Consider the following 20,133-nt stretch of genomic DNA (forward strand, 5'->3'; position numbering starts at 1 on the left):
CCCTTGATTGCTTTTAGTTCGATTCGTTCTCTCAAGCCCTCATTTTCCCCGATTTTCTCAATGGCTGCTGGAAATTAAGAATTTAACTCGGTGAGTTCCAATGTAAATTTGAATGGCAAGAGCATGGGGGAGGGTAATTAACTAAAGATCTTAAGACAGATTCCTGCTGTGACTCATCCTGAGGATGGGCTTACTGAAAGAGTAACAATTGATAGAACAGAAACAATGATCACAGACGCTGTGTACCTATCCTATCTATGGAGTGCCTGCAACATGCCAGAAACTTGACCTTATTTCTAATAGTAATGACTGTTGTACTAGTGAGCGTTATAATCTCAGTTTGGAGATGGAAGTCTTGGATCAGAAAGGTTCATAATCCCAGGACTGCCCAGGGTGAAGTGGTTCAGCTTGGATTCATATCCCAGTTCTCTGCACCAGTGCTCTCCGTTGTGCATTATACGGACTCTAGAGAATGTCAAAGATGGCCACCCCACCATTTTTTTTTTTCTTTTTCAATGTTTATTTATTTTTTGGGACAGAGAGAGACAGAGCATGAATGGGGGAGGGGCAGAGAGAGAGGGAGACACAGAATCGGAAACAGGCTCCAGGCTCTGAGCCATCAGCCCAGAGCCCGATGCGGGGCTCGAACTCACAGACCGCGAGATCGTGACCTGGCTGAAGTCGGACGCTTAACCGACTGTGCCACCCAGGCGCCCCACCACCCCACCATTTTCAAGGACGTGTTAAGGAATCTAAAATGCAAAATCAATCCTCTTCCTCTTTCAATTCCCATCATTTGAACCTTATTCTTAACATTGGTGCGTTCTAAAGTTAGGCTTTGTTCTCTCAAAGCCCAAATCATTGGAACTCTTTATTTTTCTGTTTTTATAGAAGAAAATTTGTAGCCAGTGTTCCTGGGCAAAGGAGGACAGGAAGAGTATAATAGTAAGAACATGGAGTCTGAAACCAAATCACCAAAGTTCCTAATTCCAATCCTGTTGCTGGCGTTGTCGCTCTAGGAAAAATGACTCATTGATTCTGTGCCTCAGTTTCCTGTTTGTATAATAAGCATTAGAATATTTTACAGGTTATAGGAAAGAATAAAGGGAGAATGTATAGATAGTATATATCAAGCATGTAGAAAGCATGTGTTGGATATTATTTATATATTTTTTATCTATATCAATTGATATTCAACAAATTTTTAAATATTTATTTATTTTTGAGAGAGAGAAGGAGACAGTGTGAGTGGGGGAGGGGCAGAGAAAGAGGGAGACACAGAATCTGAAGCAGGCTGCAGGCTCTGAGCTGTCAGCACAGAGCCAAACACAGGGCTTGAACTCAAGGACCGTGAGATCATGACCTGAGCCGAAGTCGAACATTTAACTGAGCCACCCAGGCGCCCCTCAACTGACATTTTAAAATATATGATGTAATAGTGTAAATCATAGTTGGTGAGTTCCGTACAATAGAGATGAAACCATATTAACTTTTGTGGCAATTGAAAACAATGTTCAGGTTTAAAAAACATTTTTATTAATTATGTTTATACATTTATTTTTAAGAGAGAGAGATCAAGCCAGAGAGGGGCAGAGAGACAGGGAGAGAGCATCCCGAGCAGACTACATGCTGTCATTGCAGAGCCTAACAAGGGGCTTGAACTCATGAACCGTGAGATCATGACCTGCGTCGAAACCAAGAGTCAGACGCTTAACTGACTGAGCCACCCAGGCGCCCCAAGATATTCAGTTTTTTATGAATCAGATACAGCTGATCAAATTGAAATAAAATAAGGAACTCAGTCTAAATCAATTTTTTGTGCAGTTAAGTTGTGGAATCTGTTGCTTAAGTCCTCGGGTTGGAACTTTGCAAAGTGGAGTGTGGAGTCACCTAAAATGCAGCGTAGTGAACAACTATGGAAACCACCAACTCCAAAGTTTGCAGCAACCACGTCAAACGTAAATTCCAAAGGAGAGCAATTCGGTCCCATTGTTAACTTCTCCTTAGATTGCTTCGAGCTAATGTTTAGTGTTAATGCCTGGCAAATTCCAAACAGGGAAAAACATAGGTACTTATCTTTCATATTATATATGACTAAAATTAAAGTTGATTTGTCCATTAAGCAGTGCAGTAACAGGTCTTCTGACTTTTCATAAGGCATTAAAAGGAATGATGCATATCAAGAAGGCATTCTATTTCAAAAGAACACTAATCAATGCTGAGAACATTTACTATAAATTATTCACATTTGTTATAAACTACTCCATCCCTTTAAAAATTAACGGTATGCAACCTACAATCTAGGAACAAAAGTAAGGCTGCCTCACCTTGAAAAGCTTGAATGTGAAAGGCTGATTATAATTAGAAGAGCAAATAGGATACTAAGACGTGAATCCAGTGTATTAAGAGGAATAAGTCACTGAGCAGCCTTACATCTGATAAAACATGATCCCTGCTCTTGTTGTGTGTTCTTTTACCACACATTAATATTTTATGCAACCATTTCAAAATAAAGTCATAATGTGAGTCATAAATCACAGAACGGTGGTAATAAACCACTTTGGTTTATATTAGCTGTATACGGATGATACTTAAGTATTTCCACCATTAGCATGGACTATTTGAGCTTTCTCTGTACCACATTTGGTCTATTTCTTCCATTTTAAGAGGTGGGAATATGGAAAACAACGCTAAATCCATTCATTAGTGATAAAACAGTGCTATTTGTTCTCCTAATTGATTTCGTTTCCACTTGGACCTGTGAAAATGATAGCACAGTTGAAAATGACAATATTATTGACCTTGTTTTATCAGAGAACATGCCTTCCCAGTGAATCCTGCTGATGGGGTAAAAGGGCATCATATGGAAATAAAATATTGGAAGAACAAAGTGGAAGAATGAGTTGAAGATTAGAATGATTGAATGTGTAATATGGTTTATACTCATTAATGAATGACTTATTCTTTCTATAAGGCCTCCCCCAAAGGCTATTATAATGTATCATCTCGGTCTTCTTCTTCTTATTGATTTTCATTTATTTTCACTCTAGAAGAATCTGTTCTACCCTATTGCCTGAGTATTCTTGAAATTGTTAGTACTAATATCTAAAGTGGCTGGATAAGGTTATATCTGATAAAAATATATCTATATATATTCTAGATGTATACTACTTATATATACATCTACTATGTACATATATATCTACATAGATCTATATCTATCTACATCTACTATCTATATATAGTAGATGTGAATAAAAAGACCACAAGTTGAAGTATTCTGAACTCATAAAAATGGAATTCCCACCCATTAGATAAATTGACCAAGACATAAAACACATGCATGTATTAGATACTTGTAAATATTTGAAGGATGCTGCTGGTGGTTTCTTTGATAAAGCTCACTTCATAATCTTCAGGATAAGGACACTGTTTATGGATCAACAGTTGGGTTAGTCCATGAGGCTATGGCCCTTGAATTATAAAGTGAGTGTTAGGTTAACATGGAATGCCCTTGATGGATGCTCATGGTTTCTTTCCAATGCCAGTTATGCAAAGTGACCTATACCTTTTCATCATTAGAAAAAATAAATGGGGGGGGGGGAGGTGGTTTGCTTGGGTGGCTTAGTGGTTAAGCATCCAACTCTTGGTTTACGTTCAGGTCATGATCTCACCGTTAGTGGTATTGAGCCCCGCTATGGGCTCCCCACTGAGTGAGGACCCTGCTTGGGATTCTTTTTCTCCCTCTCTCTTCCCCTCCTCTACTTGCTCTCTCTCTCTCTCTCTCTCTCTCTCTCTCTCTCTCTCTCTCTTCTCCCTCTCTCTTCCCCTCCTCTACTTGCTCTCTCTCTCTCTCTCAAAATAAATCAATAAAGCTAAAAAAGGAAAGAAAAAGTAAATAGTTCTACTTATTGGATGTGGTTGAAAGGAGCACGTAAGGAGGACGTACACAAAAGTACATTGAAAATTAAAACATTAAAACACCATGAGTAAAGGGGCGCCTGGGTGGCTCAGTTGGTTGAGTGCCCAACTCTTCATTTTGGCTCAGGTCATGATCTCATGTTTTGTGAGTTGGAGCCCCAAGTCAGGCTCTGTGCTGTCAGCTTGGGATTCTCTCTCCCTCTCTCTCTGCCCCTTCCCTGCTCACTTGCACATGCACACTCTCTCTCTCAAAAAATAAACATTAAAAAAATTCTATGAGTAAAAATGTATTGATCGTTTTTTTATTCATCAGAACTTTCTTGATTAAAAAAAAAGTTTATACGTTGCAGTAGACCACTCAAATCCCCTTGGGGATGGCCTGGGGTATGTATTTGAGAGAAATAGGATGGGTTCCTGAAACCCCAAGAAATACATGTTGTATCATCTGAAGGGCATATAGCAACTGTTCAGTCACTACATGGGAATGTGCTCTCTGTTGTCAGGATATCTGATTTCTACATACTGGCAGCCAAATCAACGAAAAAACAAACAAGCCTGTATGGGGCTAACCAAAACACATTTGCCAGCCTGATATGTTCTGCCAGTTCCCAGTTTGAGCCATCTGTGTTGTTATCCAGGCCAGACCTTGACTATAAATGTTCATGTTGTTGTTCACAAAAAGAATGTACACCAGGTTTCCATTTTTCAAATTAATCCTCTGGAAGTACTCAGATGCTTTTCCTTAGCTTCGATCTCCAGACAGCCCTGAATTTTTGTTGAACATCTTGTTTTCTTAAGGGACAGCTAGGTAGCTGGTGACCCTGATGTTGTCTGTCTTTTCAGAGAATGGCACTTAAGAAGTGGGTATACCTGGCGTCTCGTGAAGGTTAAGGTAATATTAGAAGAGGAGATGATAAAGCCTAGCTCAGCATTTCTGTAGCCTGGGAGCAGGAAAGGGTTATTACCGTGTGGTCCACTTTAGCGCATGCGGTATGCTTTTATGGAGGACAGGAGATTGCCGAAAAGCAGGTCACCGTGGGCAAGGAGAAAGCTGAGCTTTGACCTCAGAGGGGAATTTGGTCTTGATTTCAAGGAGGCATTTAAGACAATAATCCAACACTTTGGAGTACCTAAATGGATGGTGGAAAGTACAAGAAAACCACAGGTAGTGTTCGGTCAAACAGAAAGTGGTGGGAGGTGTGTGGAGGTGAGCAAGCAGAGAGAGAGAGAGGGGGGTTCTGAAGTCGTGGAAGGGCACACAAGTGCTCGGGAACTGCAATATTTATAACTATGTGAGACCAGCAAGAGGAGGAGGGTGACAACGAAGGGAAGGCTGCGGCCAGAGGAGAGCATGTTGAAAGATTCATGCGGGCCAAGACTTGGGAGGATGTCGGCGTTGTGGCAAGGTAACACCTTCATTCTTTGGAAGCCAGGTTTCAGAGGCTCAGCCGACTTCTGAGGATGGAAATGTCTTCCCCATGTTACCCATCTTCTGTGTACTTAATATCTGCTACCCATTTCTGTCACATTGCTGGAGCCTTTGGGTCTGATACCTCCGCCGGAGAATCCTAGAAAATTCCCCAGGCAAGTCCGTGGTCTTCCAGGCTGCCTGGATTCTGGGTTGTAGATGGCTTACCGCAGTCTGGGGTGGGTACCGGATATCTGTACCTTTGGAAGGCTGACCCTTGCCTGGGCTCCTGCTACCCCATGGTGGGCAGAGGATAGAGGCTGAATGGAAGTAGGCTCTGAGTGTGCATGTAAGTCACGGTCTTATCACTCAGCATTGTTGATGTCAGTCTCCCCAGTCCTGGCTGTGCAGGTCACGGCTAATTGCTCATTGGCCTGACTCCGGGGTCCACCCAGCTCTGGTCCTGCACTGCCATTCATTTCTTTATTGTTTCCCTCTGAAATAAACTTGGACAGAATTCTGTGTCATGACAGGTAAATGGAAGGTTTCCCCCTTCTTTCAAAGTGGAACAGTAACCAATCAAGTCCTGACATTTTGATCCCCCTGCAAATGTGACTTATCTTGGTTGCTTCCCATTGGAAGCTCGGCTTATCGTGGTTTAATTTCTAGAAATTGTGTCTTTCTCCATTTTTAGAGATATAGCTAATCCCAGAAATAATGAACACCCCCAAAAGTATTTTCCATAATCATCTGCTCAGTAAACAATTATTTTTTTTCTTAAAAAAATTTTTTTTAATGTTTATTTATTTTTGAGACAGAATCAGAGCGCGAACAGGGGAGGGGCAGAGAGAGAGGGAGACACAGAATCTGAAACAGGCTCCGGGCTCTGAGCTATCAGCACAAAGCCTGATGAGGGGCTCGAACCCACAAACTGTGAGATCGTGACCTGAGCTGAAGCCAGATACTCAACCGACTGAGCCACCCAGGCGCCCCATTTTTTTTCCTTGAACTTAAATAATATTGAACTCTACGTTTTGTCTCCTAGAGAGCATAATTTTTTATAAGTCCCATTTAATGAACAAAATGATGTCACCTATTTAGTGTGTGCTTAAGTAATGAAGAACTGGGAAAACTCTCAATACATTTTCACCCATTGAAGTGGAAACACCATGCCTGCTGTATTTAGCTACTGAAAGCAATAAAAAAAAGAATAAGAAAATTGCATGAAAATCCTAGATTGTCTGGAGTCACATCATGTCCTTTTTTCCTTCTTTTAATGTAATGTGTCTTTTTGTTTGTTTTAGTATGGGTGTGCCCATAATAGTGTTACTAGCATCCTTTGCTTTAAAACCCGAATACAAGTCCTTTCCCCCAAAGTTAATAGAGGGAAAGGTCAAGGTCAAACGTGAGACATGCCTCTCCATTTCAGAGATGGAAAACGAAGGTCCTCTTTGACAGAATGTATATCTTACAAAATTATGAAATACACTGCAACGATTTATTTATTGGATTAGGTCCTAGAACCATTAACAAAGTTCTTTTAAGATGTGAACGGTGAAGTATTGATTAAGCCAGCCGTGAGTGCATGTGGACGCCAAAAAAGTCCCGAAGCTTCTTATAACTTGGACCAGCACAGCCCAATCTCTATCATCGTGACCTCCTTTTAAAATTGTTGAAGCCACGTTACCACTTAATTGCTAGCTCATCTGTAGCAGGAAACGATTATTCCGAATAAGCCCATGTACTGCTCTGGTTTTGCGGCAGATTATTTAAAAACAATATTTCCTCAAGATAACAATTTTGATAATGATGCAGGAAGGAAATATATTTGCAATTAAGCGAACATGCTTTAGCACAACAAGCAATAAAAAGCTTAACACTGAGCCTTTGTGAATTAAATGCCGGAACAACATTGGACAAAAGTCATGGTTCTGCTGACACATTTATTTCTCAGTAAATGAAGACTGTTTAGGTTTAATGCATTTGTGGTTAGCAATAGTTTAAAAGATCAATGTAAATTCATTCTGAACTAGTAAATAAGACTTTAATGAAACTTCTAACAGCATGCTTTCACACCTTAGATCTCTTTATCATTCTGAGGTGATACAGCAGCATTCTCCTTGGGTTTGGTGACGTGCACATAACATTGTGAAGTGTTTGACAGATTTTATTTGATGTGTATTTGATTTATGGGGTTGATATTGGATTTCAACATCTCCCTATCAGCCTTCTGTTCGGGCTTACTGCAGAGTGCTTATAAAGATAGTTTCTTCTAAATGTACTTATTAATAGAGAGAGAGAAATGTATATATATATACATCTCTCTCTCTCTCTCTCTCTCTCTCTATATATATATATATATATATATATATATATATATACTATTAATGAAATGCAGTATAAGACTGATCATTAAACATTCCCACTCTACTAAATGAGGTAATGTATGAGAAAGCACACTGCAAACTGTAAAGCCATATACAGATGTTAGTTATCATAATTATTGTTGTTACAGGAAACCCGGGTTTTCTATATTATTATTCTGTTTTCCTTTAACACTTAATTCAAAGAGTAAATACAGACAACCAATTTCCTTAAAAACCTGCTGCAGCTCTTTAAACAGTTCTGAGCGTTTCATTAAGGTTTTATTGTAAATCATGCATGATGCTATTAATTTAGTTCAGCCTTAAAAAGAATCCACTGACATAGTAAACATGACTTGTTACACTCAACTTTGCCAACACCGAACTTCATGTAGAGGATGATGGAGAATTTCCACCTCGGCCTGGAAAACTGTCAAGGAAAACACAACCAAAAGTGACTCTTCTAGATGTAAAGATGCCTCTTGTCACCTTTCCAGTTGACTTGGTCCTTCATGGGTGATGAACTCCGCAAATTATTTTTTGTCAGGTGGAGGCAAAGAAAGGGTTTTTTTTTTCTTTCCCTGTCTCTCCCTTTTTTGGTTTGGTCTACAACACACTGGGGGCTGGGAGACGTTCACCTGCTGTGAATCATAGTCAAGATAAATTTATTTAGGTAAACACAAATGACTTTTTGAGTTAGAATTTGAACCTTATCCTAGTGATATGAAGAAAGCTTGGTGAGCTTTATGAACAAGGAAGGAACTTGACCCATGGAGATAGATGATCAAACTCTTTCTGCACAACCCACCTCAGTGATAAATGTAAAAGTCCAGCTTCCTTTTTACCATATAAACTTCCCAGTATGATCACATTTTTTTTTCTTTCTTTCCGGTTTAAATGCATAAGGAGTGCAAAGAAATCACTCATGCTGTATTGGGTATGTAAACAAGAAAAGCAAAAATGAAGCACATACTTAAACAAAGGACCTCGTTACCCAGTTCTGGGGCTTGGGATCTCTCATACGCTCTTGCTTGATATGTACTTGAGAGGGAAACAAAAATGCGAAGAGGCAAATGAGCAGAAAATACATCTGCCCATTAGTAAATGACACCCTAACCGTGTTCACCATATAGAACTTGGTACTAGATCTTGTAGCCTAGTGTATCCATTTGGGAGCAGGTAAAGTAAACGGGGTAACATATGCTCGAAAAGTAAGAAAGCTCCAATAGCTCAGAAGAAAAAATACTACAGAAAAATAGGGAGGGGATTCCCTAAACTATATATAGTCTGGGAATTCCCAAAGTTCTTTACAACCAGGTTATCTGCTCCCTGGGCTGAACAGAGCTAGTGCCTGACTGCAGGCACCCAAATTGTGGTTCCTCCCCTCATAATGCACCCCAGGAGTGTCCCTACTAGTATGGCTGGAAGTGACACTCTGGTAGTAACTGACCACTGACACACTGTTTCTGTTAATGCAGCCCAGGGCAGTATTTGCTTTATTAGGACTCATGCCATCTTATGAGGCCTTGCATGTATTAGAGGCTCAATGAAAGGTCTAGAATGTCCAGATGAATGAATGAAAAAAAAAAATCAAAGTTCCGTGTCCACTCAAAAAAGGTCAAAGTGAAAATTATAAAGATTAGAGGTGAATCAAAAGCAGAATCACTCAGGTACAGGTGCTGGGCACATTGTCACATAGAGAATACGTGAAAGTCCTCTTTTGAATGGTCAAGGATATCTACTTTTTGTCCCTTCTGCTGGCTGATAATAACTTAAATGTCAATGTATTTGTAGTAAGGAAATGACATTCATCTTCCTTGCTTTAGGTGTCAGCATGGGTTTAGGTATAGTCAGAGCACCTGATCTTAGAGTAGAATCTGCAACTTAATGTGTTTTTCTTCTAAAATTCTGCTCAGTTGTGCTTGATTTTCTGGATTTGAAAATAACAGTATAACAGACGTTGAGCCTGATTACAATTTTGGGGGGTTCTAGGGGTTGTTGCCACTCAAGAAATAATGTCAGTGAATTAGCTGAAGGTCTTATAATTCAGTATCACATTTTGTTTGTTTGCCTCATAATAAATTATATATACTGGAGCTCCATTTTCTTGGCCTCAAAATGATACATTTGAGCTAAAGTATCCTCTAGATTTAAATTACTTAATTATTATAAGTATAATCATACAAATATAAGTTTCCTATTAAAGTCTTCAGAAGATAGGAAGTTTTCTGAGAGAAAAATGAGAAGTCCCAATTAGGGTCCAAATAATTTTGCCCTGAAACCAGTCATGATCAATCCTGATGTTGTGACACATTGAATTACACTGAGTTTTCTGAAGGAACGATGTGAACTTTCAGCTCTGAATATTTGTTTCAAAATAAATATGTTAACAGTAGGGTATTGAAACAAAACATGTTGGAAATACAGGCTGTGCCCCGTTATGTTCCATAACATAAAATGGAAAACAGGGAAGGTAATCCTTAAAAAGCTTATTTAAATGATACAACCATTTTATTTTTATTTGACATCAGTGTAATCTTTTAATACTAAAATATGCTGAGAGGTGAATTTACTTACCCACTAAAAACATTGATTGTTTAAAATCAATTAAAGTTAAAGCTAATAAGTTTGTCATTTTGATTTTAATGCCTCATCTGTGGTGGGGCTTGGGAATAACAACCCGGTGGTGCAAGCATCCTGTACTCTACTGGTTTTAAAAAACATTCTTTTTATTTCTTTTTATCTTTTAAAAAGTATTTTTAACGTTTATTTTTGAGAAAGAGAGACAGACAGAGTGTGAGAGGGCAGGGTAGAAAGAGAGGGAGACACAGAATCCAATGCAGGCTCCAAGCTGTCAGCACAGAGCCTGATGCGGGTCTCAAACTCACGAATCGTGAGATCATGATCTGAGTCGAAGTCGGATGCTTAACCGACTGAGCCACCCAGGCGCCCCATAAACGTTCTTGAAAGGTCAGGTAAGTAACTGGTTTACAATGTGCCAATTCTAGAGAAGATTTAAGGTGTTTATAGGTGTTTAGGTTTATAATTGAAGCTAATTATGATCTGTACTCAAAGGAGCACAGATTTTTAGATGTTGTCTTTTGAAGTATATATAATACCACCAAGAATTTCCAATGTAATCATTTTTATAATTCCAAAATGCTGACCTCCAGTAATTAAGTTTCCCCCTGACAATGTCAACTCATCTAAGTGAAAGAAACAAAACAAACTTTCTGGATATGTGTGGACGTGCGGAGTTCCTGGTAAACATATCAAGTTAAGGAAACCAAGGAAATTGGGGATTCTTGTGCCATTTTGCAAATATACCAAGGCTAGATAAGATGAGGGAAGAGAATTGTCTAGTGTGGGTCTAATAAGCTTTGGGCAAAGGCAAATACAATCAGTCTCAAGTGTCAGTTACTGTAGCTGATTGAGACACATGAAGATGAAGTCAAGCAATGGTGTCCAATTTGTGGCAGATCTTTGCAAATTTACTTTGATAACTAAAGTCAGTTATTAATGACATGTTTTTTAAACCCAGATGGCTTATCTGCCTGCCTCAAAGGTCACATCTGTTTGCAATAAAAACTTAAAGCATCTTCCTGAATTAAAAAAAAAAAAAAAAAAAGAGTCCTTTAGAAATAAATAAATAAATAAATGAACTAACCTTTCTGGTCTTTATTCTGTTATGTACATCCTGGTCATACCCCGCGTGATCTTTCCCCTTCCCAGGTAAAGCCTGAATAATTGCTTTGCTCGCGTCTTCCTCTGTTCCCAGACAGTGGAAAGAGAAAAATGGAACTCGTTGAGGGAAGGTGGTCTTTGCCGCGCTGTATGCCCCCATTTATTCCCCGTTGCAACGTGTGCGCTCAATGCCAGGAAAGCCATGCTACCTCCTTAAGTATTTATTAAAGCCTGGAAACTCCAACAAGTGTTGAGGGTACCTTATTAACTTGCTGTTGCCTGCTGAGAAGACATTGTTTATACGAATTGGCTTCTTGCTAATGAGAGCATACATTAAGGCGTAACACTGGCAAGGCATAATATGGACTCTCTTTTTCTAAATATTTTCTTTCAGATCTCTCCCATTCCAGCTGATGATATTAAAGGGTCAGGCATGTCTTCACTCAATCCTTTACTTACTGGAAAAGGCAAACGGATTTTATTAAGATTGGAAAGTTTCCCCCACCCCATCTGTCTCTTCCCCACCAGCAATAGCCCTTTCCAGCTGCAAATGCTAAATAGTTCCAATGTTTCTCTCTTCCTGTAATAATCATGCATATGCCCAGCTTGTATGTCTTCTTGCCTCATGAATTTGCAGAGTGGCCCCAATGAGGCTCCCTCTTGTCTTGGGGACAACTGCCAAGGCTGATCCAAGGAGAAGAAAATTGTGGAAGAGAAGGTTCACTTTATTTAGCAGAGCTCTGACCCCCTTGAATGCCTGTGGCTTTTGGACATGGCTCTGCACCCCTCCGCCCTTGTTCCCTGCGCTCTGGTTTACACCACACATCCCTGTCCGTTGGCCACTGGGGATTCTGAAGGCATCACCTCATTAAGGACTGAAATGTGCCTTGCCTTTCACATAGGTGCAGGGCCCAGCTCTGGCAAAATGGCAGTGCGTAGTGGTGGGTGAAAAGGGACTCTGATCTCAGGCCTCTCTTCTCCATTTTCTAGGAACCAAGTGAATTCTAGTGGCAAGAAGAGAAGAGGAATGAAGTCATCAGTATCTTACTGCTGGGAGCAGCGGGTTACGAAACCCCTGTCTGCGATGTGGCAAGTGCACTGTGAGGCCCCCTGACCCTCTCAACCCCATCCTGCAGACCAGGTGAGCTCTTCAGGACTCCTCCGGACGGCAGTCACTGGCCCAGAGTCGTTGCTTCAGGAGGAGGGCTCTCCCTGCAAAAGCTGATCTGCATTTCTGCTGGGATTGATGCCGTGGAGACTGCATACTTGGGTAAGTAGTGAAGCGGCTAGTTTTGTCTCAGCTGACAATAATTATGGATTTGGGTGCCCAGAGCAAGAACGAACAAATGGTCTGGAGAAAAATCAGCAGTGAAACTGTACATTTGGGGGGCGGGTACGTAACATCTAAATCAGCGAAGAGAAAGTGCTACAGAGCAAAGGCTCAGGAGTCTAGGAGAATATGGGGAAGGCTCCAGAGACTTTAACGTACAGATTTTCCCAAATCCCTTCATTCTATACCTAAACTTCTTCTAGGAGACCATGTTGAATTATTCTCTGTCCTTCCTTTCTCCCTGGCCCTGTGCTCTCTGCTTCTGGGTTCTATTGATGTTCCCAGGCCTATTTCTGCCTTCCCCGCCCCTCAATGGTGCCTGCTGTGTGTTCTAGAAGCCCCTTGTCGGAGCATGTTGAGGGTGGCCAGAATCTGTTGTGCGTGCGTGTTTGTTGTTGTTGTTGTTTTTAATTTAATGATCAGCAACTCCTTTATGAAGTTTGATTTCTCTTATGGGCTAAATAAAAGCACAAACGTTAAGAGACATTGAAAGTTGGGGCGCCTGGGTGGCTCAGTCGGTTGGGTGTCCGACCTCGGCTCAGGTCGTGATCTCACGGCTCTGTGAGTTCAAGCCCCGCATCGGGCTCTGTGCTGACACCTCGGAGCCTGGAGCCTGCTACAGATTCTGTGTCTCTTTCTCTCTCTGCCCCTGCCCTGCTTGCTATCTCTCTCTCTGTCTCTCTCAAAATAAATAAACACTAAAAAAAAAAAAAAAAAAAGAGGCATTGAAAGTTATGGGAGCTGGAACACCATCTCTTAGAGATTTCATGTGACTTCCTTTCTCAAATGGGTAGAATGTTCTACCATTCGCTCCTATAGTTCTGTCTCATTACCCTCCCAAATGCCCTTTGTGCACCAGTCACTATTAAAAATGGAAGCAGAAAACAAGCAGGAACACAAATGAATACTACCCCACTAACCTTGATCAGTGCCAGACACATTGTGAGCGTTGACTCAATGAATGAGTAATAATCGTTTAACATTCCACTGCCATCGTGCGCTATATCTAGTGTTAGTAGCTTACCAACAAACAACATTTTCTTTGTAAGAGAAAAAAAATACTTGCGAGACTTTTTCTCAAATACTTTTCTCAAATATCTCACCTCAATATTTTGCCATGTTTCAGATTTATTTCAGTAGATTTTTGATAGAACACCGTGAAATCCCCGTATGCGTTGTTACGGGTTTGGATTCAGAATCAGACATGGCCGGGAAAATGGTCTCTTTGATAAGCCATGCTTTTTGGTTCTTTGGCACTTTGTTTTGGCCTTCTCCAGCCAAACCGCTCTCTAGGCTATACTGCTGTTACCCCAGGGGAGTAAGTCTGTTCACACAAAAGCCCTCTGTGCCATGACCCTTTCAATGTGTATCAGCTCTACTTTGAACAAGGCGAGTGTTGTTGAGCTTTACGGCGTGGGAGATCTCAGAAGTGGTGCCATCCCATTGCCAAATGGCACAATGATGGGTAATTTAAGGGTGCTTGACTTAGATGAATTTAGCAGTGTTCATCCAGTTGGGGTGACCCAGAGAAGAGGAGTCAGCCTTGTAGGTTTGATGACTTTGAGGGTGGTGAGTTCTGTTTTGTTCCATTAAGATTTGCCAATTGTGGGCATAGGGGCATGTGATGTAAATATGGTTGAAGTGGGATCAGCACAAATGAATCCTTCTTACTTGAACAACTAAAACAAAGAACAAGTAAGTGGGAATCTTTGGCGAACATGGAGGCAAAATCTCAATCCCTCCCTCTCCCCCTCTCCCCCTCCCTCCCTTGTTCTTTGTATGATCATTACTTCATGAACGGAATGACAGTGGGGTGTACTGGTTCCATCCTGTATGGTTTAGGATGCACCTACTGCATGACAACTCATTGGTGTTGTAAAGGAAGGTCAGCATCCCCCTGTCCGTGTTCCCTCCTAAGCTGGTCTTCTGTCGGTGTCTCCAGGACCATGGCGCAGGCCCCTTGTTTATGTTGCTGCACTCCATGGTTAACAAGATGCTGTTTTCCGTCTAATGAATTTGCCCTGCAGGCACAGGAAAGGGGCTGGTTCCACCATTTTCAGAAGCCAAGCAACCGATAAATTTAACAGGATTTTGTTGACATTAATTGGGTTTGCGTTGGTGTGAGGCATTCTCGCTCCTGGCGCATTTGCCTTCTGGATCATTTGAATCACCCAGGTTCTGGTCAGCCAGTCATTCAACCATGTGATTCCAGGCTTAACAATATCTCCGAGTCACTGGCGACTCAATCACACTTTCGTTTATTGCTCAATAAAATAATAATAACAATTCATGCAGACATTTCACCAGGCTACATTTCTCCAGGGGCAAAATAAAGCTTTCTGATTTAAAGAAATGTCTGCTTTCACTTCTTTTTTTTTTTTTTTTCCCCAAAGAAATAAGTCAAAATGCTTTTGGTGTTAACAAAAGACCCTTTCCGAAGGCGTAGCTACTGACACCTGGAGCGAATTCTAAGAACTGGTTTTAGGATTGAGGAAGAATGGGGAGAAGACTGGACGCTACTACTGTTTCTGTAGTGGAGATACACGCACACAAACATTAACTCCTTTAGCTTATAAAATAAATCACTTCCTAATTCTTATTAAGACACAGACTTTGCAGATTTGCCCACCGAGAAGGCTTGCCGTTTTGCCAAGTGGCAAAATATAGGAATGCTAAGTTTTTGTTTAGTTCCTATTGCAAATGCTGACTTATGGAATGTGCCTCTGTCCTTGAGAAGTTTTTATGTTGGCTGTGTGTGAGCTAAGACATGAATGAAGCTGAGGGCTAACTTGCAAGTGGGGCCTTTATATCCACACATTGGTGAGGAGAGCCATCGCCATTTAGGGTGAAGGGCCAAGATTTCAACTCTGTTCAGAACTGACACTTTTGTAATTTGCCATGACAATTGTCAGAAAGTGCATCACACATTTGGGCCTCGTGACAATCTCATATTGCTATAAAAGTCTTTAATTACTTGATTCCCAAAACTCTTTGTTTATTTTAGCACAAACAGATTACAAATAATCCCTGACCCACACGGGCCACAGACCCTCCTTCCAGCAGCTGTATCCTGGACTGTTCAGATGCAGAGAAAGCTCTACTCTAGGCTTAAATTAAATGAAATATCATTGAACACACACACACACACACACACACACACACACACACACACACACATTGGGTAAAAAGCAATCAGTTCCAAATTTATAAGAGTATTAAACTATCAGCTTAAAGGTCTTTTTCAAGTCAGTTTCTTTTACTAACGCACTATTCTGGAATACAGGTATAGTGCCTTTAAATTGACTTTATTGTTTGTGCATCCCTAATTAACACCTTTTTGAATCCTGTCAATGATCAGTGTGCAGGTGGTTGGAACATTTGCAAATGGGCTGTTTTCTGTGAACTTGCTTCAACATTCAATACAAAATAATTATTATCAAATTCCTTCAAAACCCCTGAAAAAAATAATCTGTTCTTTTATACTATTTCATCACTGCACCTTGCTTTTTAGCATACGTATAATCCTGTGTTGTTTATTATGACCAAGGTGCATCTTTGGGCAACAGCTGGCAGAGAGCAGGGGTGACATTGGCCTGTCCCCACGTGGAGAAAAAGGTGGTAAATTTCTGACTCTGATTTTGCTAAACCAGTCAGAATTTCAAAAGTGTGATACCCAAATGTGTAGACATTAGAATCGAGTTGGACTTGGGGATATATTTTAGTCCTTGTGTGTATACTCAGACATCCATAATGTGTAGAGCTGTTCCAACGAGCGGTTTGGCTCTGAGTCCATATTGGTTAAGGGCATAGGTTCGCCAATTGGGACCAATGTCTCCTGGATCAGATAGAAGTGTACAAATTCTAGCTGGTATGGCAGTTCACTCAGTGAAAGCTCTGGGGCTCAGACCCCTTCTGTCTTGTGTCTCCATCCTGCCAGCAAGATCGTCACATCTGTGTGGCACCAGGTAGGTCACGGCCTGGCTGTACTGTCACCAACAGAAAGTGGGGTGTGGAGGCTTAAGGGAGAACATGCCCCTTTCCTTTCAGGGCATGACCTGCAAGTTGGGTCCTTCCTCTCACAATCTTTTGGATGGTCTGCTCTGACATGAGGACGGAAATCAGGGGTCAAGTGCTTAGAAAGTTTTACAGCAGTATGATGTTGCTGTGAAACCCAGATCCTCGACCAGTTTCCTCATCATTTATTTTCATATTCCTATTTTACAAAGGCGTCTGTTCTCAACAGATTTGAATTTTTTCAGAAAAAGGCCCTTTACCCCAGAAAGCAATGGTCTGGTAACCAATTTGCAGGTTTAAAAGCCCATTTGCAAATTAATTAACCACCTAGCTGCAGAGAACGAAATGTGGTCCAGAGATAACCCATAGCTTCCAGCCACCACAGGCCTTTAAATATGGTGATGCTGGGGCGCATGGGTGGCTCAGTTGGTTGGGTTTCCGACTTCAGCTCAGGTCATGATCTTGCAGCTTGTGAGTTCGAGCCCCACACTGGGCTGTCTGCCCTCAGTGCCGAACCTGCTTCAGATCTTCTGCCCCTCCTCTGCTTTCTCTCTCTCTCTCTCAAAAATAAATAAACGTTAAAAAAATAATTTAAATATGGTTCTGCTGTAGGGAGTGGAGGTAGGCCGGGGGCCACTAGCAGTGCTTACTCAGACGCCTTTCCAAGACCTGTCATGGTTGACTTTGGTTCCCAAATAAAGTTTCGATTATTCGCCTTGTCATCATTTGCCGACACGGGAGGCAGCGATGTGTCATGTAGGTTCGGCAGGAAGTCCCTCACACCATCCTCCGCCCCCTCTCAGCGTCGGCTTACCTCATGTGGGCAGTATCCAGCCATTTCACGTGTTGAAGGAAGATTTACTCAAAAGCAAAGGCTGAGGGTTTGTGATAAAACACAGCGGAAGGTTGAAATTCCAAAAGCAAATGCCTCAAGGTAACGTGAAGAAGACTCATCTTTGGATGGCCTGGGCAGAACCCGCAGGGGTGGTACAGACAGACAGTCTGGGGAGCAGCCGCTCAAATGCAAATGTGCAGAGCTTTGTTTTATTGCAATAATTACCCAACGGTTAAAATATGGATAGAGCTGCCTTTCTGGGAAGAATTCTACGTGAACATCACATCTTGTAATTGAACTGTTTACTCTTCACCAGTGGAAACACCCCAAGGATGGGGAGCCAGGCCTTCGTGCTGGCCTTTCCTCAGCACCCAGGGCTATGTGTGGGGTTTGAGGCCTCCTCTCATCCCAGCCCACATCCGATGTGTCCGATCCAAAACCCAGTGTGCATCTCTGTCCTCTAGTTTCTTCCCCTCCTTCTCTCCTTGGTTTGAGAAAGTCTAGGCTGTGGTTGTTGGGAGCCTAGGCCTTGAACCAGAAGTACTGTACCCACTTGCTCTGGTGAGCCAGTTGCTTATGACTGAATAATGGATTGCATTTTCCCAGCTTGTTGGGGTAGAGGCCAGGGTGATGACACAAGGGAGTCTGAACCAGGCTCTCTGTCTGGGTTTTACTGGAAGTTTGTCTGAGGGACATAACTCAGTGGAAGGGATGATGGATTGAAGGTAGCAGGCTGTGAGAACACCTATCGCTTTTTTTAGGTAGAATGATAATATATAAAGGAAGAGCCAAGGTCTTTCCAGAAGTGACCTGATAGAATTAATCACATGGTTTCTATAGGGGAGGTGCGCATTGGGCTAGTGCTATAAAGTCTTTATTAATTATTTACTTTATTTTTAAAAATTTTTATTTATTTTTGAGAGAGAGAGAGAGCACGAGGAGGGGAGGGAAGAGAGAGAGAGAGAGGGAGACACAGAATTCGAAGCAAGGTCCGGGCTTTGAGCTGTCAGCACAGAGCCCCACGTGGAGCCTGAACTCACGGACTGCGAGATCATGACCCAAGCCGAAGTTGGACGCCCAACCAACTGAGCATCCCAGGCACCCCTATTTATTTTATTTTTAAACTCTGATGTCTGAATGTCTCTCTGGAAGAGAAGTGTCTCTGATATGCTACCTGGAGTTGAGAGATGGGATTAGAAGGGATTGGCTGCAGGCAAGGGAGTCAAAGATCTGTAAATGAAAGAAACTGAATTTGAGGGTGAGAGAGACACAGAGGAGGTGGGGTAAAGAGAAGACCAATCGTTTTGTGGGAGACTGGAGCCCAAGGTCTCAGAACTAATGAAGGAAGAAGTATGTCCTCACCTTGTGAATCTACTAAAACCCATTCAGTTGTACTTCCAACAGGTGAATTTTATGGTACATAAATTATGCCTCAATAAAGCTTTAAAAAAAAGAAAGCATAGATATGTCTAGAACTCAATTTCGAGTTGCTTGCAATCACACCGTTGCCGTAGAATTTCCAAATGCCTCCCCAGAATTTCGCAAAGCTCGCTAAACACCATCAGAACTCATCAGAGGGTTTGTTTATTTGTGTGGTTTTGGTGAAAATCTAAGAAAGGGTTGACATTCCATATTTGGGTTTATGTGGGGTGGAGGGAGAGTGTGCACCAGAGCAGAGATGGTCCATCAGTTCTTGGTTCAGTGGAGCCTGAGGCTTGGGGCCTTAGTATCCAGGAGAATATAAGGCCCCAATAATTTGCAGAGATGCTGAGAATGGCATTAAAGTCTTCTGTCAGTGTGGACTGGAGGTTTATTTGGAAATTAAGGAGCCTCTAGTGACAATAAGTTTCCCTTAAATAGAAATTCTCTTTCTTTCTTTCTTTCTTTCTTTCTTTCTTTCTTTCTTTCTTTCTTTCTTTCTTTCTTTCTTTCTTCCTTTCCTTCTTTCTTTTTTTTCTCTAGTCTCTACTTTTTTTTTTTAATTTTTTTTTCAACGTTTATTTATTTTTGGGACAGAGAGAGACAGAGCATGAACGGGGGAGGGGCAGAGAGAGAGGGAGACACAGAATCGGAAACAGGCTCTAGGTCTCTGAGCCATCATCAGCCCAGAGCCTGACGCAGGGCTCGAACTCCCGGACCGCGAGATCGTGACCTGGCTGAAGTCGGACGCTTAACCGACTGCGCCACCCAGGCGCCCCATCTAGTCTCTACTTTTAAGGAACGCTCACTCTCTGGCTTCAGTTCTATTCTACTACTTCTGCTTTTTCAAAAGTGCATTCCTGGGATGAATAATTCTAAGGGATATGCAGTGAGAAAAGAGATTAGATGGTCAAATAGACTTTAGGAAACTCTGCAAACTCTATCCCCCTCTCATGGGGTCACAAGATGTACCATATTAAAGCCTCTGAGAAAGTCTGCAGTAAGATCCACATTTCTTTTTACCCCCGTGTTTTCCGCACTTGGTTGACCACTGACTTTTTTTTTCAAATAGCACACATCATCAGAGAAAACCATGGGAAATTTCAGTAATTGAAAACTGTTTTGTATTTGAGCAAAAACCTTCCACCTGCAACCAAGA

The 20,133-nt window shown here is 41.5% G+C and overlaps 1 protein-coding gene across 2 annotated transcripts in view; it reads left to right on the top strand.

Moving 5' to 3' along the window:
- The window catches only part of LOC109491637, a 309,568-nt gene that overhangs the window by 200,486 nt on the left and 88,949 nt on the right, over positions 1 to 20,133 (top strand). Inside the window, exon 2 of one of the 2 annotated variants that reach the window (XM_045036644.1) lies at positions 12,367 to 13,250. In XM_045036644.1, the coding sequence (XP_044892579.1) occupies positions 12,367 to 12,384 (18 nt within the window). In that variant the 3' untranslated portion in view covers positions 12,385 to 13,250. Of the gene's footprint in view, positions 1 to 12,366; positions 13,251 to 20,133 lie in introns of those variants that run through there. The other variant, XR_006584812.1, reaches the window with a different exon arrangement.

This window comes from Felis catus, chromosome C2 (assembly GCF_018350175.1).
Source record: "Felis catus isolate Fca126 chromosome C2, F.catus_Fca126_mat1.0, whole genome shotgun sequence".
In the NCBI taxonomy this organism is placed as follows: Eukaryota; Metazoa; Chordata; class Mammalia; order Carnivora; family Felidae; genus Felis; species Felis catus.